Source organism: Nicotiana attenuata, unplaced genomic scaffold (genome assembly GCF_001879085.1).
Source record: "Nicotiana attenuata strain UT unplaced genomic scaffold, NIATTr2, whole genome shotgun sequence".
Lineage (NCBI taxonomy): Eukaryota > Viridiplantae > Streptophyta > Magnoliopsida > Solanales > Solanaceae > Nicotiana > Nicotiana attenuata.
Window position 1 is genome coordinate 97,836 of NW_017672441.1, and position 16,470 is coordinate 114,305.

The 16,470-nt window shown below is 38.2% G+C and overlaps 1 protein-coding gene across 5 annotated transcripts in view; it reads left to right on the top strand.

The window, feature by feature from the left end:
- Positions 1-2,406: 2,406 nt before the first annotated feature.
- LOC109213214 (serine/threonine-protein phosphatase BSL3-like) overlaps positions 2,407-16,470 on the top strand; it is an 18,982-nt gene continuing 4,918 nt past the window's right edge. For all 5 annotated transcript variants that reach the window (XR_002065965.1, XR_002065964.1, XR_002065966.1 and 2 more), the window contains exons 1-13: positions 2,407-3,491; positions 3,717-3,777; positions 3,871-3,949; positions 4,036-4,115; positions 4,230-4,324; positions 4,403-4,502; positions 11,369-11,438; positions 13,834-13,935; positions 14,018-14,099; positions 14,196-14,375; positions 15,386-15,632; positions 15,732-15,972; positions 16,052-16,222. Coding sequence is in view for 2 of the 5 variants with exons in the window: in XM_019376977.1 (XP_019232522.1) it covers positions 3,089-3,491; positions 3,717-3,777; positions 3,871-3,949; positions 4,036-4,115; positions 4,230-4,324; positions 4,403-4,502; positions 11,369-11,438; positions 13,834-13,935; positions 14,018-14,099; positions 14,196-14,375; positions 15,386-15,632; positions 15,732-15,972; positions 16,052-16,222 (1,911 nt within the window). In the remaining 3 variants the exon portion in view is untranslated. The remainder of the gene's footprint in view (positions 3,492-3,716; positions 3,778-3,870; positions 3,950-4,035; positions 4,116-4,229; positions 4,325-4,402; positions 4,503-11,368; positions 11,439-13,833; positions 13,936-14,017; positions 14,100-14,195; positions 14,376-15,385; positions 15,633-15,731; positions 15,973-16,051; positions 16,223-16,470) is intronic.

Sequence of the window (16,470 nt, forward strand, 5' to 3'; positions counted from 1 at the left end):
GTAAAATTGTCAAAGGGATTTGCATACAAGTTAAGCGAGCAAAAGTATGTATTAAGCCAAAATTATTTCACCTTCTAATATGTATTTAAGTTAAATAAAATGAGACAAAAATACAAACTAAATATTACCAACATTTATGAGTTTATGATAAGGTTTGATTATATTATAGAGAGCTGTCATTCGTAAAGCTATGTATAGAGAATGATCACTAATTAATGAGAATTTCATATATGCAATATTTGATATGAATAAATATTATTTGAAGTTTGAGTCAATTATCCGCTCGGATTTGAAGTAGTTCAATCTCTTTAATGCTATTTCATAAATCAAATCTGAAGTTCTTTTATCTTTCAAACGCAAACTTTAGAAGTTCAAATCTTAAGTAGTTCACTTTATTGAATGCAACTTCAAAAATTCGAATCTTAAGTAGTTCACTCTATTTAATGCAACTTTAGATTTCGAATCATAAATTCTGAAACATGAAATTGTTTTTCGATTTTCAACAATTCAATACACGATTCAATGCCCAAAGCTACTTTAAATGAGCTCAAATTTGAAATATAACTTTCAAATATCATAAATAACAAATCTCGATCATCAAATTATCGAAACAACAATAATTAATTTAACAAATCCATTTGCAACTAAAAAGAAGAAGAAAACAAAATTAAAGAAAAAGACAAAAGTATATGTATTCGAAGTTATCTAAAAATTGGTTATCTAAAAAGAGAGCGAGTTTTAAGTATCTCGGGTTTATTATCCAGGGTAACGGGGAGATTGACGAAGATGTCGCGCATCACATTGGAGCGGGATGGATGAAGTGGAGGCTCGCTTCCGGTGTTTTGTGTGATAGGAATGTGCCGCTAAGACTTAAGGGTAAGTTTTATAGAGTGGTGGTTCGACCGGCTATGCTGTATGGGGCCGAGTGTTGGCCAGTCAAGAACTCCCACGTGCAGAAGCTGAGAGTAACAGAAATGAGGATGTTGAAGGATGTTGAGATGGATGTGTGGGTGTACCAGGAGAGATAGGATTAGGAATGAAGATATCCGGGACAGAGTGGGAGTAGCCTCTGTGGAGGACAAGATGCGGGAGTCGAGGCTGAGATGGTTCGGACATGTTAAGAGAAGAAGCATTGATGCTCCAGTTAGGAGGTGTGAGAGGTTGGCCATGGAGGGTTTGAGAAGAGGTCGAGGTAGACCTAAGAAGTATTGGGGAGAGGTGATTAGGCAGGACATGGCGCTGCTTCAGCTCACCGAGGACATGACCCTTGATAGGAGAGTGTGGAGGTCGAAGATTAAGGTAGAAGGTTAGTTGGTAGTTTATAGTTGTTCACCGATAGTTTTAGTAGTATGCATGTCCCTTCATATTCTTAGATTTTTATTATGTTATGTGGTTTTGTTCGCCTCAGGTATTGTATTCCCTGTTGCTATTATTTGGTGCCACTTATCCTTTTTTTTTTTTAATCTTCCATCTTTCTTCCTCCTTTGCTTTCCTCTTCTTCTTCTTGCCCTTCCTGAGCCGATGGTCTATTGGAAACAGCCTCTCTACCTGAATTAGGTAGGGGTATGGTCTGCGTAAAGACTACCCTCCCCAGACCCCACTTGTTGGGATCAAACTGAGTTTGTTGTTGTTGTTGTTGTAGTTAAACTTTTTCTAAAAAGTGAATATAAATTCAAGGGACAATGCAAAATTGGGTTCCACATGAAAATTTTGCCTTTCACTATGGTTGTTGGGCTCGGGCACAGCCCGAGCTAATTGTAACTAGTATATGCATAAAAGCAAATATTATATTTTTAACCTATAATTTTAAAAGTATAGTGCTTTAGTATTAATAATTTAAATGAGAAGAGAAAAACTACCAAACTTACATCCAAAAGTTGCAAATTACCAAAAAAAAAAAAAAGCAATATTTTTGAGAATTATGATTCGATCTGTTTATGTTGTATTAGAATAATTATATATCAAGCGTATAATCGCATTAGTTATGGTTAAACAATATTTGCTTACTCTTTATTTAATTTTAAGCATATAAAATTTCGATTTGCACAAGTCACATCACAATCTTTTAAGGCACTTAGGTGGTTTCGAATGGGCGACCTTGCCGATAAAAGAAGGGCACCCTTAACCATTGAGCAAGAGCCGGCTTTGTCAAGGATGTCACTTGAATTGTATTTATTTGATTAAAATATTATTTTCATATTTATTTAATAAATTTTTTCGACAAAGCGATATCACGGACACCGTTTGCATCCGCCCGCCCCTGTATCACAATTAAAAGAATAAAAAGCAGAATAAAACAATGAAAAACAAGTAAAAAAAAAGAATAATAATAAGAAAAATAAAACTCAATAATTTAATAATGACTCTTAACCAATCAAGAACATTATCATTAGCCAAAGCCAGCTCTCATCCCATATGTATTTGTCAGGTTGAATCACTTTCATACATCTCACACGCGCCGATCCTGCGCGTCTATTAAATCCTTCTTGTTCACGAGGGAACCCCTCCCGTTGAAATCGGAACCGGTTATCACCGTTACAGCTGTTGTACCACATGCAGTAATATCTTGTACGATCTGCATAAAAACAGTGTAAATCTCGCATCAGGACTTGTACCTGAGAGGTAAAAATAAAGTCCACTGTAGTCAGATTTCTTCATAGCCATTAGACAGATGAGAGAGACAGAGATACTTTATTGCAGAATAATACGTATGAATACAGATAGATACATCTAAATGTGCGCCTATACATACATTTAAATATTTGCAGAGAGAAAATGAGAGCGAGTGATCGAGGATTGGGGACAGAGAAGAGAGAGTTTTAGTGTGAAAAACTGTTCGGATTGGTATTCCTCGACCGCCTTGAAGTTTCTTCAGAAAGAAGAAGAGAGAGAAGAGAAATCTAGAATTTTCTCTCTTTTGGTCTGTAATTTTCTCGTAAATTTTGGATGTGTTTGAATCAGAGGATTTGAAATTGTGATTTTCGACATTTAGGGTTTGAATTAGATTGGATATGTTGATCCGAAATGTGCATGGTTGAGAATTTGAGCTCCGACAAGCTTAAGAATCTAGGGTTTGGAGGTGGGGGATATGGATGTGGATTCAATGATGTCGTCGGAATCCGATCACGATCAGAATAACGGCGCGTCGTCGGAGCAACTAAACGGCCAGTCATCGGCTGGAGGATGTCCGCCGGAGACTCCTCAGGATCACCAGCATCCGGCAACTTCTCAGCAGCAGCAGCAGGACAGTACTCCGGTGGCGGGGCCGAGGTGTGCTCCAGCGTTCTCGGTGGTGCACGCTGTTCTAGAGAAGAAGGAGGATGGTCCAGGGCCGAGGTGTGGGCATACCTTAACGGCTGTACCGGCGGTTGGAGAGGAGGGTAGCGCCAATTACATTGGTCCCAGGCTTATTCTCTTTGGTGGTGCAACTGCGCTTGAAGGGAATTCTGCTGCTTCAGGGACTCCTTCTTCTGCTGGAAGTGCTGGAATTCGTACGGTTCCTTGAAGTCTCCAAATTATCCAACTTGTACCCTTTTTTCTGAGCAATTTTTGGACTTGACTAGGATATGATCTTTCCAGTTATGCAGACTAAATGCAACGAGTGAAGTGACTTTTAGTGGTCTCACAAAACCTCTGAATACAATGTTTATGCATAAAGAAAAGAAAGAATTTGATTTTGTAGAATAATCAATTGATAGAAGAGATCTTAATTGCAGGTTTAGCAGGTGCTACAGCTGATGTGCACTGCTATGATGTTTTGACAAATAAATGGTCTAGGTAAGTGCCTATTGGTGTCACTGATAAGCTACTTTCAATTTTGTGGTTTACTGAGAATGGATAAAGTATGTCTCTGTTTCTTAATAATCACAGGATGACTCCTATAGGAGAGCCACCCACGCCAAGGGCTGCTCATGTTGCTACAGCCGTTGGAACCATGGTTGTTATTCAGGTTGGTATAAACTTATAGTACTTTGTTTGACTCGTGCATGATCATCTACTTAAGCTAGTTAAGATGCTCTATCTTATCCATCCCAGGGTGGAATTGGTCCAGCTGGTTTGTCAGCTGAGGATCTTCATGTTCTGGACCTTACACAACAACGCCCGCGATGGCACAGGTTAGCATTTAGCAGTTCAAGTAATGACTTAGTTTCAATGAACGTGGTGCATGCTGGTGAGGTGTCAAATATGGAAGTGCTGATCAACTACTGAAATAATTCTGAGCTTTTCAGAGTTGTGGTCCAAGGACCTGGTCCAGGGCCACGTTATGGCCACGTCATGGCTTTGGTAGGGCAAAGATATCTCATGGCTATTGGTGGAAATGATGGTCAGTCTCGTTAAAAGGCCCTCCCCATCTTTTAAGCAAATGAAGTTTAAGAAATAAAAAGTTGATCCATTATTTCAGGAAAACGACCTCTAGCGGATGTTTGGGCTTTGGATACAGCTGCCAAGCCATATGAATGGCGCAAATTGGAACCTGAGGGTGAAGGTCCACCCCCTTGCATGTAAATTTCATGATCTCTTTCTTGAAGATGTGTATTTTAGTTCCTAAATGTACATGACTTTCATATTTTCTTGTTACTTTTGACTGTATTCAATTTGCTTTTCTGAACTTTATGTTCTTTATTACATGGTGAAGAACCTGAGGTTTTGTTTGTACATATCAATCAAAGAAGTAGCATGTGGTAAACAGTGGCAGTCTTCATTGACTGTTTGGTTATGATTTATTGCTTAGAAGAATGAACCTGATCCCTTGACAAGGGAGGGATGGCCAACAGGTAACTCTCTCCTCCAACCACAAGGTTGGAGTTTCAAGTCACCAAGGAATCAAAGTGGGAAAGAGTAAATGTTGGGCTCCTACTGGGTTTGGTTGTGGGGTTATCCATATAAGAAAATGCACCTGATCTTTTGTACTCTATTCATAAAAGAAAATGCCTCATGGTCATTTCTTGAGACTTACTTACATGGTGATGATTTTGTTATCTATACCAAGTTCCAAAGTCCAATAATCCAGCCTTTTTTTTTTCTTAAGGGAGGGGGGGGGGGGTCTTCATTTCTTTGCCTTATAAAAGTATGTGTTAACACTTAACAGAGAGGAATAGTGCTTGTTTCGAGAATAAAAGGAACCACATCTCTAGAGTCAGGAACCTTTGTTTGCAAAATCTGTTTTTTTTGGTGTAAAAGGAGTATACTAGAGAGTATTGATCAGTATATGGAATTTTTAGACTCACTTGGAAATATGTAACTAGAGATTGTTGTAGGGTCTGTCTTGTTTGGTTGTAATTTTAAGTAATTCTTGGTACCTTTATTAATAAACTTTTATCTTATAAAAAAAATAAATATGTGTTGACTTATTAGAATTATGGTGGATTATTGACATCTAAAAAAGCTGGCCAGTTTCCGAGTGGTGTGTGCATTTGATGGCAGATAATTTAAGGAAATGAAATTGCATCATAGTTCGTTGGTTTTGCTTGCGTATAAAGTAGGCAGGAAGTGAACCATCTTCTGGTGCACTTTTGCGATAGAGTTATTAGCTTTGTTCCTTTTCATTTTCAACAATATGTGAACGCTACCTGAAATAGTTGCAAAGTCCTCGACTGGTTGGAGGATGAAGAAGCTGGATACCAGAAATAAAGAGCTGTAGAAGGTCACTCCTCATTTTCTTTTCTTGTTAATTTGAACGCAAAGAAAAACGATACTTAAGTGTGTAGAAAATCCTTTGAGGAGAGCTAAGAGCACCCATTTGTTTAATATATGCTTTTGGTGTTATAAAGATATTCCATAATGTATTTGATATAAACCATACTTCAAATACTGGAGGAAAACAACAGATGTTTTGAAGATACTAGCAGCTCCATTCAAGTAGTTAAAATGAATTGTATTTTAGATCTTCACTTTTGGTGTAAAGAGTCTTCTGTAGTAGATGTTTAATCTATATTTTTGGAAGCCTTGTAAAATACACAAGGGCTGTAGCTTGTAAATTCTGTTGCCCGTACAAAACGAATAAATGTTATCATTCTCAAAAAAAAAAAAAAAAACTTTGTGTGGGACATGATATTGGGAAATTGCTTAGATCTTTTTACTTTTAAAAAGAAGTATTGAGCTTGTTATAATTGCAAGTGCAATATTAGAGAAGATCATTTGAGATGGTTTGGTACTTTGGTCATGTCCTACGTCGACCTTTAGATGCGTATGAAGAAAGTTGTTTCAAATACGTAGAATCTCTTGAATTTATGTAGACTTGGAGAAAAATAGGTTATAATGGAAGAAAATGATCCATATATTTGATACCAATTTGTTGGGATTGAGGCTTAGTCACATTGGTAAACTCACTTTAGGTTCAATATTTTTTTGGAGTCTTTTAATAATGTTGGAAATTTGTTACCCGTAGAAATTTAGAGCTTTCTAGTGTTAGAGAGCATAATTTTTTTTATAAGAAAGAATTACAAGAAAATACATGTGACTTCACAACATAACAAAAAATGGCCCATGTTTTTAAGTTTTACCCGACCTAGCCCATATTGTACATATTTTGAAAGCACTAGCAAATTCAAAACTTGTGTTCTTACAACCATTGCTTCTAAAAGCTATGGAGTTAAATTTGTGTTCTCACAACTATTGCTTTCACTCTCTCTTCTTCTCACATCTTCTACATATGCTTCAAGGGGCCGTGTATTTTCTGCTTCTCCCCGTGTGTCACCTGGTTGCAATGTAAGAAAATTGAAGAGTAGAAGTCCACCGTCGAAGGCCATTCAAAGTTTTGGTTTCGAAAATATGATTTTTTTGAGTTTGTTAGTTGTTTGGATTGGCAGTTGTTCCAATTGATTGAAAATATCAAAAGGAGTTCAAAATTTAAATTTGAAGTGATTTGGAGTAGATTTGAGCAAGATTTGAGTTAAATTTCAGAAAAGACGCAAGGAAGAAACGAAGTCAGTTTTTTTGTATAATTATGTATAATCTTGTATAATAGTGTATATGAGGGTATAAACACATCTTATACACTATTATACACTTTTATACAAGTGTCTGTAGATGAACTTTTTACACGATTTTCAGTTGCAATTCTTGTTCAAAACCAGTCCAAATCTCCATTAAATGACTTCAAATTTTATATACAACCTCCTTATACTATTTCTAACAAGTCTAAATTACACCCACTCCAAATTTCTCACAAAATCAAATTCGAAATTTAAACCTACATATTTAAGCTTGTCAAAAATCTAATTTTCACCACCCAAATGGATTTGGTTTGTTGAACTAATATTTGAGTCACAGTTATTGATTCGAAAAATAACTTAAAAGCTTGAGCAACCTTTTTTAAAAATTAAATAGTAATTTCGAGAACCTATTGGAGTTGGATGTTGAATCTTAGCCTATTATTTTTGGGCTAGTTGGTTGTAAATTGAAATATGGGCTATAAAATTGAAAAGTAGGGAGCCCGGTTTTTCTTATGGGAAAATTTCCCTTTTTTATAATTTGAATAGAACGAGTCGAAATGAAGCGATTTGGATAGTAATAATTCATATAGCGAGCTCAACTAGCTTCATTGTGAGACTGAGTTGTTATATTGGTTAATTATTCCAACTGATAATTTACTTGGAAGTATATTCCATGAGATCTAAATTTAGCTTTTAACGTAGCATGTGATGTGTGGATTAGGCTCATGTCACTGGTTCAAGCCTGGCGCAGACAAATGCCTTGTATTTAAGTGGAGAATGTTAGGGGCCATTATCCACCGAGTAAAATTGTGTGCCTCTAGCCACCGGGGATTTCTTGGCTATAAAACACGAGTTATCAATTCCGCTTTACTGGTGCGCAACACAAACTTCTTTTCCGTATTAGTGTTGACATGAGATAACTATGTTGTGGAATTTGTTCACTGCACTCAAAAGAATCAAGAGGCGTTACTACGTATTGTAAATAAAGCACATGGACTACTTAATAAAGACTTGCGAGGAAAATGACATTCCTTTTCTAGTATTGTCTTTAGAGTAGAGAAAGCACATGGACTACTTAATAAAGACTTGCGAGGAAAATGACATTCTTTTTCTAGTATTGTCTTTAGAGTAGAGAAATAGTCATTAAGTTTAAGAAATAGTTCCTTTAAATCAAGATTTTAAAGTTGGAAAAAAGTTGTTATACATTTTAAGTCACATGCTTTTTGCCATATCCTTGATCCTCTGTCAGCATTTCGTTCACTTCCTTGTATTCGACGCTTTCGAACATTTGACACATCAAAATATAAATTTACTTCCAACACTCGAAACGTTTGGTGTATCAAACCATTAGAGATATGATGGTAGGATGGAAGTTCAAATGGACAAGTCGAATAAGGAGATCACTCATGTGGATAATATGGTAAGAAGAGAACCACAGAGCATTGAAGGAGTTGAAAATATTGTCATACAACTTAGTGGAATCTTCTTATTTTTTTTTAGTAAGGTAACAATATATTCATCAGCACCAAGTTGACTGGTATCCAAAAAAAGAATGTATAAATTACAGAGGGCCTTGTATCTTACAAACAACAACAACAACAACAACAACAACCAAGTGGAATCCCACAAGTGGGGGTCTGGGGAGGGTAGTGTGTACACAGACCTTACCCCTACTCCGGAGGAGTAGAGAGGCTGTCTCCAATAGACCCTCAACTCAAGAAGATGAAAAAGGACAGTGGAGCAGTAATATCAGAGGAAGCAAGAAATCTACAAGTAATTCTGCATCCTCTATATTGTTCTCTTTACACCAGAATTGAAAAGACAAAAAACAATTCAGCTTAATTCTTTGTATGGAACTAATTTTATCCTTGACACATCTGTGATTCCTTTCTGTCCACCATATACATGCTGGCATCATTCTCCACCATATACATGCTGGCATCATTCTCCACCATAGCTTCCGACTCCTCCTTGTTTCAATATAACTCTAGCACCACAAAAGGTCCTTGGTATACTTTGGAATTACCCATCGTATTTCTGCCAGGGAAAGGAATAACTACCACAGAGTATCAGTTACTTTGCAATGTAGAAAGAAATGGCTATTGGTTTGTTCCTCCTTCTGACACAAGAAACATCTGGAAGTCATAGGAATCCCCCTTCTCCGCAAAACTTCATGAGTGAGACAAGCTTTCCTGGCCACCAGCCAAGAAAAACATGTGACCTTAAAAGGGGCTTTAATCTTCCATATGTATTTCCATGGTTCAACTAGATAATTGAGCACCTTCTGACAAAAATATGCAGAACTGGCTGAAAACCTTCTTGTGTTTCCTTCATTCCATATCACTGTATCCTCAACATTCTTGGTGCCATGAAAAATTTCCAGAACCTTCAGCATTTCAGCCACCCTACCGATTTCCCAATCATTTAGGAGCCTTCTGAAAGAAAAATTCCAACCTTGTAAATTCCATGCACCTTCTATTGTAGATTGAGGTGTAGTTGTTAAGCAAAATAGGTCTGGGAAAAAATCTTTCAAAGGACCATGCCCTAACCAAGTATCACTCCAAAATGATATTCTTCTACCATTACCAACTGTGAATCCAATGTTTAAAGCATACTCCTCCCAAAGCTTCCTAACTGCCTTCCAGATGCTTGTTCCATAGGAAGAGTTGACTGGAGAGGTGATCCATTGCCCTTGCTGCCCATATTTGTGGCTAATCACTCTCTTCCATACGGCACATTCTTCTGTGTTAAATCTCGATAGCCATTTCCACAATAAACTTTTATTATGCAGTCTGAAATTTCTGACCCCTAGACCTCCTTCTTTCTTGCTGGACATGACAGATTTCCATCTAACTAGATGAAAACATCTAGTCTCCTCGCAACCTTGCCCCCAAAAATTCCTTCTGAGAGAATCCAATCCTTTTTCCACCTTAGCAGGCAGTGGAAAAAGAGACATAACGTAAGTTGGCAAAGCATCCAAAATGCTGTTAATCTGTATGATCCTGCCCCCCCAAAGATAGATATTGGGCCTTCCATTTTGCTAGTCTCTTCTCACATTTATCAATCACACCCTTCCATATTTCCATAGCCTTATTTTTTGCCCCCAGGGCCACACCCAAATATACAGTAGGAAGCTTCCCAATGTCACAACCCAATGTCCATAGCCTTATTGGAATCTTCTTATTTTTGTTTTTCATTTTTTAACAGATAGGAGTGCACGTGATTTTGATGACTGATGCTCTTGGCAGAGAATTTGTTATTTGCATAAGTTTCTATTTGCATCTCGTGTGCAGGAAAAATAAATAAATTTTTGATTTCATAAATCACACTCAAAAAATCTGATGTTTTCGGAAGTGGTGGTGGTTGTTATTGTGCTTAAGACTTGCTCAGAAAACCATACTGTATGGACTATTTCAGTAAAGATATATACGACATTGACGTCAAAGAAGAGAAATTTGTTGAATTATTGGTATCAGCATTTCCGTGGATAAGTCCTTATTTTTGAAGAGGTAGATATCATGGAAATGTTGCCCTGGTATGATTTTAGGAAACTAAAACTTGAAATTCCACAAAATATTGCTACCATTTGATGGTTGGGTGTCTCAATTTTGCACCTCGCTGGCATGTTCTTGGTTTCAAATCAGTTTCACTTGCTGACGGAGTTGCCATCTCTCTAGAATAGCATATTTTCTTGCACCTACTTTTCGGTTTTCATATATGATAAGGGGAGCTCCTTTTCTGAGGTTTTAATAGTGAAGTAAAGTTACGAATTCTTGATATCATAAGAAAACAAGTTTATCCTTCTGGTGATGTTTCTTATAAAGTTTTTCGATAACCTAGAAGAAAATAAAGAATTCAACGAAACAAACAAGATATACCTTGGCTTTTCTAGGGAGTTTGGTTCAGGCATAGGATAACAATATGGCCATTCCAGGTACAAAATTGAAAATCCGCCACTACACTCAGTGTGAGCCCATCTGCTGTAGTCATTATTGGCAGGTCTTTGTTACGTGTGCTTATATTGCAGGTTGTCTTGGTTGATTAGTTTAGGTGCATGCTCGATAGCCCGGACACACCAATTTTGAAACATAAACATGACAAAGGCTCAAGCAGTGGGATGCACATTTTTTTCTTATCTGAAGATGGTTATTTGATGAACAGTGTGCCAGTTTGAGCATATGTTGGTCTCTTAATCTTTCAAAACTTCTACATTTTTTTGAGCAAAGTCTTTTTAGACTGTACTGTTTGTTGAACTGAAGCTGTCGGAGTGCATTTTACACATTTGCATCTTCATCTATTTCTGAATTTTGTTTGTGTATTCTCACTAGTTTCCTCTGGTGATGTCCAACTGAAGATAAATTCTTGTGAATCTAATCTGCTCCAAGTGTCCAGGAAAGTAATGAAGTCCTAATTTGCTCTTGTTACTTGGCTAGGTACGCAACTGCAAGTGCGCGATCTGATGGTCTTCTTCTGCTTTGTGGAGGGAGGGATGCCAATAGTGTGGTGAGCGAAGCATGCTTTCTGATGCAAAAAAATGATGGATTTTATACTGATTTACTTGTTCCCTTGGTTTTTATCATTAGCATTTTTACTTGTACTTAGAAGGATATCTCGCTAGAAAGATTTTTCTCTTTCTAGAACAAATCATGCTTTCTTTGTCTCAGCCCTATCTCCTTCTCTGACTCCTCTTCTATTTCAATTTCCTCACATAGAGTCATTCTCTTATTTTATTATGTGAATCACCTCTTTTAAAATGTTTTGCTGCTAGGGAAGGGACTCTTTTATTCATTTACTTGTCTTTTCTGCATCCTCATATGTGAGACAAACTACCTCATCGGCCAAGTGCATGCAAACTGCTTTTCTTATGATAGGTTGCATTGAGAAAAAATTACTTAGACAAGGACACCTTTGTTTACTTAATTATGTCTGTAACCATTTTATGTGGACATCCTCTGTTTCTCTGCCCCAAATTTTGCACATCTGTTTGGAGGTGCTTCCCTTCTCCCATTTCACGTACCTACTTAGTGGTTAATCGCTTTAATGGATAAAACTTGAGTGGAGATCTTTATCTTTCCCATTTTTGTTGAATATACTCCTTTACTATTTCTATGGAGAACGGTGTGTTTCTTATTCCCTCACTTTTTTGTCATGTCCTCTCACCTTCCTTTCTAGCTTTGCCTTATGTCTCATGATTGCACTCTGCAGATCTGTCTAAAATCTAGCCTGCTCCTTCTTGATCCCTACCTTGGTTGTACTCCATTGTGTTGCCACCTTGCTCTCCCTGATCTACCCATCTGCCCAACCTCTGCTGGGAAACCGTTTCCCAGTGCCAGCCTTCCCCTCCCCCTCCCCTTCTCTGGTGCCTAACACAATCCTCATTCCCATGATCCCTGCAACCTTCTGCTCGGTGATACTCCATTAATCTGCAGTCCCTCTATTTTGCCGCTTGACTTATGTGTGGTAGAACCTAGCCTTACATTTGGGGAAAAGTTCATTGCCAAAAAAATGATCCCCACCCAAGAACCTAGTGAAAGAAGAACAAGATTTGATCTATTCACAATTGGCTGTATGTGCAGTAAAATCTTAAGAACATAGTAAAAAGAAATTGTCAGGGTACAAAACTTTGTTTCCCACAATGCCTGCTCAACTAAATGTTTGATTCTGTTATAGCCTTTAATGTTGCGGAAGATGCAACTTCTTCTCATACTTTGAGATATCCATTGGTGGATTTGTTTATTGAAGAGAAAGCCGATTTTCATATATAGCATTGTTTCTGTTTTATTAGTTGTAAGTATTTTTGTTGGTTCTGTTGTCTCTTTCTGGTTTACAAAAGGCATATGAGTGCAAAGCTAGTTAAAAAAGGGGAGAGAGGACCAAAAAGAGGTTATGTGGCCCATAAAATAAGGGGAAGTGTGCTAGTAACTAGAGGCGTGTAAAGTCCTACCATAGTCCCTAAATGCTTTGCCAACAACTTATGATCGAAATCTCATATCATTTTGACCTTTAGTTTTATTTGTTTTTCAGTAGGTTATGACGTTTGCCTCCTCAAACTACATTTCTAAAGACATTTCCTCTAACTTAAGTAATGCAAAGCCCTTTTTTCGCTATAAAATTAAGGACATAAGAGTGAAAAGAGAGATTTCCATGATTTGTATTTTCTGTAGTTTGTGTTGAGTGTTGTAATTTGATGTGATATCTTGTTAACATATCCTGTCTGTTAGATACTTCCAACTATTGTTTCTGTACTCTTTCCCTAAGTCACTTAAAAATAACAGACTTATCAACTATCTTTCTGGATTTCTATGCCCAAGAAACTGTAAGTGAAAATGATGCTGTGTTGAGCTTCACCCACTTAAACACTGCAATAATAATTTGAGTGGTGGAGCGGATTTGTGATTTGAGATTAATGAACAATGGATGTCTGGGGCTTGAGGTTAAGGAAGTATATGCAGCATGATATGATGGTACTAAAGAAAACTGGGTTTTCAACTTCCACCATGTGGTGGGTTTAGTTGGATACCTAAAAGGTTATGGGGATTATAGTGCAATCATGCAGGGCAGAAAAAAATTTGTACCGAATATATGAGTACGTATATGGGGTTGCATAACTGTCCAGTGAAGTATCTGGTTTTTGGTATTCTTAGTGTATTCTTTAGAGCCATAAAGTATCCACACCTATACTACACCTGTTCGACATGGGTTCGTCACATTAGATGTGAAGATCCATGTAACATAAGTGATGAACTCAAGAGTTCTGGTTTTTTCTTTTATCTTCTTTTGGTCTAATTGATAATTGGATGGGCCCCTGAGCTTTTAAACTGTTACTTCCTCGTATGCTCATGCGCTCATTGATTGATGTACTTGTACTTACTTTTCCCACTGCTTTGTTGATCCACAGCCTCTGGCCAGTGCATATGGACTTGCCAAGCATAGAGATGGGCGCTGGGAATGGGCCATTGCTCCTGGTGTGTCACCATCCTCTAGATATCAACATGCTGCTGTACGTGTTTGTTTCATTCCTTTTTTTAACTGCATACTTTCACATGGATACAATATTTATCAATTACGTTCTGATATTATAGGTTTTTGTCAATGCTCGGCTCCATGTATCTGGAGGGGCACTTGGTGGTGGACGCATGGTGGAGGATTCATCTAGTATAGCCGGTATTTTTACTTTTAGTCGATACATAGTGGAGATAACACTTTTTGCACTGTTATGCTCATCCCTCACTATCATGGTTCTTTACCTCCTTCTGGCAGTTCTTGATACTGCAGCAGGAGTGTGGTGTGACACGAAGTCTGTTGTCACTAGTCCTAGAACTGGCAGATACAGTGCAGACGCAGCTGGGGGAGATGCTGCAGTTGAATTGACCAGACGTTGTAGACATGCGGCTGCTGCTGTTGGTGACTTGATATTTATTTATGGTGGTCTACGTGGTGGTAAGACTATAAGATAGACATCAATCCATGTTCTTATATTTGCTTTCAAGTTTGATTTCAGATGACAATCATTCTTACTTTTTCTTGGAATAGTAAAAAAGAAATTGTGAAGCAACTAAAAGTATCTTCTATCTTCTTTCTTCAACTCCAGGGGTGGTGCAGGGTGTGCTATGGTTTAGGCATTCTTAAGTGGTCTTCACTAGCTAAATCCCGTTCTCTAGTGTGCATATAGCCTGTTAAATTAAAGGTTTTCATGACACACACTCATGCTGGTTCCTGTGTCTTTCATCGATGTAACGCTTATCCTGCCACTGGTGCATAGCAAGTTATCTGACTCAGTAATTTGATATCACTGAAAAATACTCACATTGTCACTGTTCAAGCACTGTATTATTATTATACCTTTCTTGGCCTTTTGGCTAAGATCAAGTGCTGAATTAATAGAGGGCATATATCTAGTCGGGTGTAAAAGGATTTCATTCAAGAGTTTTAGAACTGGTCCACTTTAGCTGTAGTGATGTGGTGCAACTCATACTGATAGGTCATGTTTGCACCTAAATGAACAACTTTCCCGTTCAAAAAATTAACTGCAGTGAGGCCAGACAAGAGAGGGTAGCTCAATTGGGAAAGGTTGAGGGACTTGTGTCTTAGGTCATAGATTCGAGCCTTGCGCCAAGCGAACTAACTCTGGTATTTAAATGGAGAAGGTTGCCGAGTTCCGGACACTGCAGTTGGCCTAGAGGCTCGGCTCAAAACGGATTTTTCGGTCATAAAATAAGAGAGAGGGTTGCTCAAGTGGAAAGCACCCTCCACTTCCAACATTTACGGTGTGGGTTCAAGTCACCATGTTACTTTGTCAGATGTGAAAATCATACTTAGCCTCAAATGTATCTGTTGCATGTTTCCTACTGTAAGGAAAATAAGTAGTGTAATGAAAATGCCTTGGAGAAGTTATTCCGACCGCTTCCTGGTTTCTGCAACAAGTTTAGTGCTGCTGTGTTTTGTCGCAGGGGTATTGCTAGACGACTTGCTTGTCGCTGAAGACTTGGCCGCTGCTGAAACAACTAGTGCAGCTTCACATGCAGCTGCCGGGAGGATAGCAGGAAGGTATGGGTTTGGTGATGAAAGAGCAAGGCAAACAGACCCTGAGGTAGTTAATGATGGCTCAGTTGTACTGGGAACTCCTGTTGCTCCCCCTGTAAATGGTGATATGTATTCTGATATAAGCACTGAAAATGCGACGCTTCAAGGATCTCGGTGAGTTTGCAGTTGCATAGGAACAACATCATCTGCTATCTGTTTTATGTTAATTGTATGATTAGTTTCTAAAGATCTATCTTGTGGTTTGTTTTGCAGGAGACTCATCAAAGGTGTTGAATATCTAGTGGAGGCTTCTGCCGCAGAAGCTGAGGCTATTACTGCTACCCTAGCAGCTGCAAAAGCTCGACAACAAGGTAATGGAGAAGTTGAACTTCCAGACAGGGATCGTGGAGCAGAGGCAACGCCAAGTGGAAAACAGGCGCCTACGTTGGTCAAGCCCGATTCTGTCTTATCAAATAATTCTGTCCCAGCTGGAGTCCGGCTACATCACCGTGCTGTCAGTGTTCAAATCCTTAATGCTATGTTAGTCTTAGTGCTCATAAGGTTGGCTAATGATGTGCCTTAATGCATTGAAGGTGGTTGTAGCTGCAGAGACTGGTGGAACTCTTGGTGGCATGGTACGACAGCTTTCAATTGATCAGTTTGAAAACGAAGGCAGGCGAGTCAGCTGTGGAACCCTAGAAAATGCAACAGCAGCAAGAAAACTATTGGATCGTCAAATGTCCATCAACAGTGTTCCCAAAAAGGTAAATGATTTGTCTATAGACGCATCGCCTGATTACATGCCACAATGTGGCTTACCATTATTTGTCTGATTGTTATTCAGGCAAGTAAAAAGGGTAAACTGCTTGCAGTTAGTGCATAACTTTTGCTACATAAGTTGCTGTGTTGATTAGATCCATATTTGGCTCTTGCCTCTTTTTCTTTGAGTGTAGTTGCTTGAAAGACCATGTGTAACATCGGAATGGCCCGTTTGGCAGCACAAAAGTATATC